Source organism: Apaloderma vittatum, unplaced genomic scaffold (genome assembly GCF_000703405.1).
Source record: "Apaloderma vittatum isolate BGI_N311 unplaced genomic scaffold, ASM70340v1 scaffold28063, whole genome shotgun sequence".
In the NCBI taxonomy this organism is placed as follows: domain Eukaryota; kingdom Metazoa; phylum Chordata; class Aves; order Trogoniformes; family Trogonidae; genus Apaloderma; species Apaloderma vittatum.
Genome location: NW_009707862.1, coordinates 4,100 through 6,269, shown reverse-complemented (window position 1 = coordinate 6,269; position 2,170 = coordinate 4,100). Strand labels below are relative to the sequence as shown.

The 2,170-nt window shown below is 55.5% G+C and overlaps 1 protein-coding gene across 1 annotated transcript in view; it reads right to left on the bottom strand.

Annotated features, from left to right (window-relative positions):
• Nucleotides 1-187: 187 nt before the first annotated feature.
• LOC104271643 (palmitoyltransferase ZDHHC9-like) overlaps nucleotides 188-2,170 on the bottom strand; it is a gene marked incomplete at both ends in the record, with an annotated part of 4,665 nt that continues 2,682 nt past the window's right edge. The window contains 3 exons of the mRNA XM_009866369.1: nucleotides 188-312; nucleotides 460-597; nucleotides 1,560-1,718. Coding sequence (XP_009864671.1) covers nucleotides 188-312; nucleotides 460-597; nucleotides 1,560-1,718 — 422 coding nt within the window. The remainder of the gene's footprint in view (nucleotides 313-459; nucleotides 598-1,559; nucleotides 1,719-2,170) is intronic.

Here is a 2,170-nt window from a genome sequence, read left to right as displayed (position 1 = left end):
CTCCAGTACAGTGAGAGCAGTTAAGGACTGGGAACCGCCTGGGAACAGCCCCAGCCCAGCTGTGTCGCTACCCCAGGCACGCTACCCTAACTGCTCTTCTCCTAGACACGGTTTTCTCCTCCCAAAAGCCACAGAATTGCTCCTCGCCTCATAACCATGGGGAAAAACACCCTGCAAGACTCCTTACAGAAGCCTCGGCACCACAACTCCAGTCCAACCCGTAGCTTTGGAGAAGCCAGCCCCTCTGCACCATGGAAGGATATGTCCCTGGGGTTTCCTTCAACGTGTTCAGAAACCCAATCTTCAGAGATTCTGGCAACAGAAAGATATTTTTCCTCTGGGACATCACACCGAGTCTGGTTCCCTTTCCCACCCCATCACTGCCGGGTGGACACCACCATCCGTGTGTCCCCCTCGCCTTAGCCAGCCCGGCCGCCCACCCCTCGCAGCCAGACTCACTCAGTGCTACGTAGACGATGTTGAAGGTGAAGATGTAGATGGTGAGGAGTGAGAGCGAGAGGATGAAGAGGTAGAAGTAGCGGTAGTTCCTCTTCCCCACGCAGTTGCCCACCCAGGGACAGTGATGGTCGAAGCGCTCTGTGAAAGCCAAGGCGGAGATCAGCGCCTCCCCAGCACGCACCTGCCCCCAGACACCTCCTCCTGTGCCCCGAGCTCAACAATTTCCAACAAGGGCTCCCCGGGCCTTCAAGCCCAACCCTCTGCTAACTCAAGACCCATGTGACAGCCCTCTTCCAGGTAAGAAAGCGTAAATCCATTTTACTAATGAGTCTTTTTGCACATTAAGATGGAGTCCAAGAGCTTGGTCCCATGCATGTCCTCTCTCCCAGAGGCCCGGGGTGTACTAAAGCTTTTACTAAGGCAGCACATGGGTTAGATGAAGGTTTAGGGGTTCAGGAGTTCTTTCTAACCCATGTGTCACTTTACTCCTAAGAGCATGATTAGAAGAAGGTTCAAGGAAATGCATAAACGCTCCAAGGGCTGGGAACCTGCAGAGGAGGAAAGGGATCCAAAATAAAGGGATTTCTTCCTTGAGAAGGGATGCTGAACGTGAGCCAGTCATGATGTACAAAAGGACTAAGAGCATCTGTTACGCAGCAAGGAAAACGGAAGCCAGGGACGGTCAGCGTAATGGTAGAATCTCTGTGCTGCTGCAAGGAGCTGCTTTCACACAAGACACAGCTCTCCCCAGGAACCCTCCAGCCCAGCAAGGCCAGGCAGGGGTTCAGTGGAACTCCGAAGGGGGCTGCACGTTTACACTTTTACACAGACTTACAACAGCCGAGCTATTGCCAAAGAAGCACCGGCAAAGAGGAACCATCTGGCTTCAGGTTCTGAGCAAATCTCCAGCTCCTTGAGCCTAAGATGCGGAGGCAGATACTGTCCCCGTCTGTTCGCACAATGCCATTCCAGACTTGCTCAGCGGGTGCGGCATGAGACCCAACACGAAGCAAGATCGGGTGCAGATCTTTGCCCGCTCCTTTCCAAAGGCTCTCACCGAAGGGCCCCGTGCAGGAGCAGGCTCAGCCACCTCTACTCACCCACACAGTTGTCGCAGATGCTGCAGTGAGAGGCACGGGGTGGACGGAAGATCTTACACGTGTAGCAATACTTCAGCTTCACTATCTGGTTGTTGATCTGGAAGTTTTTAATCCGCGGGGGCGGGCGCTGACCCTGTGGCACGGTCCCGTTGGTGGCCTCTGAGGGAAGGAGCCAAGCGGAGATCAGACCCGCAGCGGCAACGCGACAGGCCTAGAGCAGGAACTCGCCTCCCTGCTTTTCCTACCCACATGATCAGAGCCCGCTGGCTCTGGAGCCAGCGGCTGCAGCTCTGCTCGCGTGGTCCAGAGCCAACCTGGCAGCTTGGAGGCAGGCAAAGGGATGCCAGAGGTTTCACAGGCAGGGTGAGAGGTGCTGGGCAAGGTGGGGTGTCACCCCCACCCACCAAACTTCCTCTCTGCCCGAAGGATCAAGGGGCCCGTGCCAAAGCTTCCCACACTCCTTCCCAAAAGCAAACTGAGTTTGCACATATGCAGCTACAAGGGAGAAAACGGCACGTGAAAAGCTTCCCAGACAGGGAAGCAGGTACCTCGCACTGCCTTTTTGAGACTCAGCCAAGCAGAATCACCCAGCCGGTGGTTAAGGTGCCCCA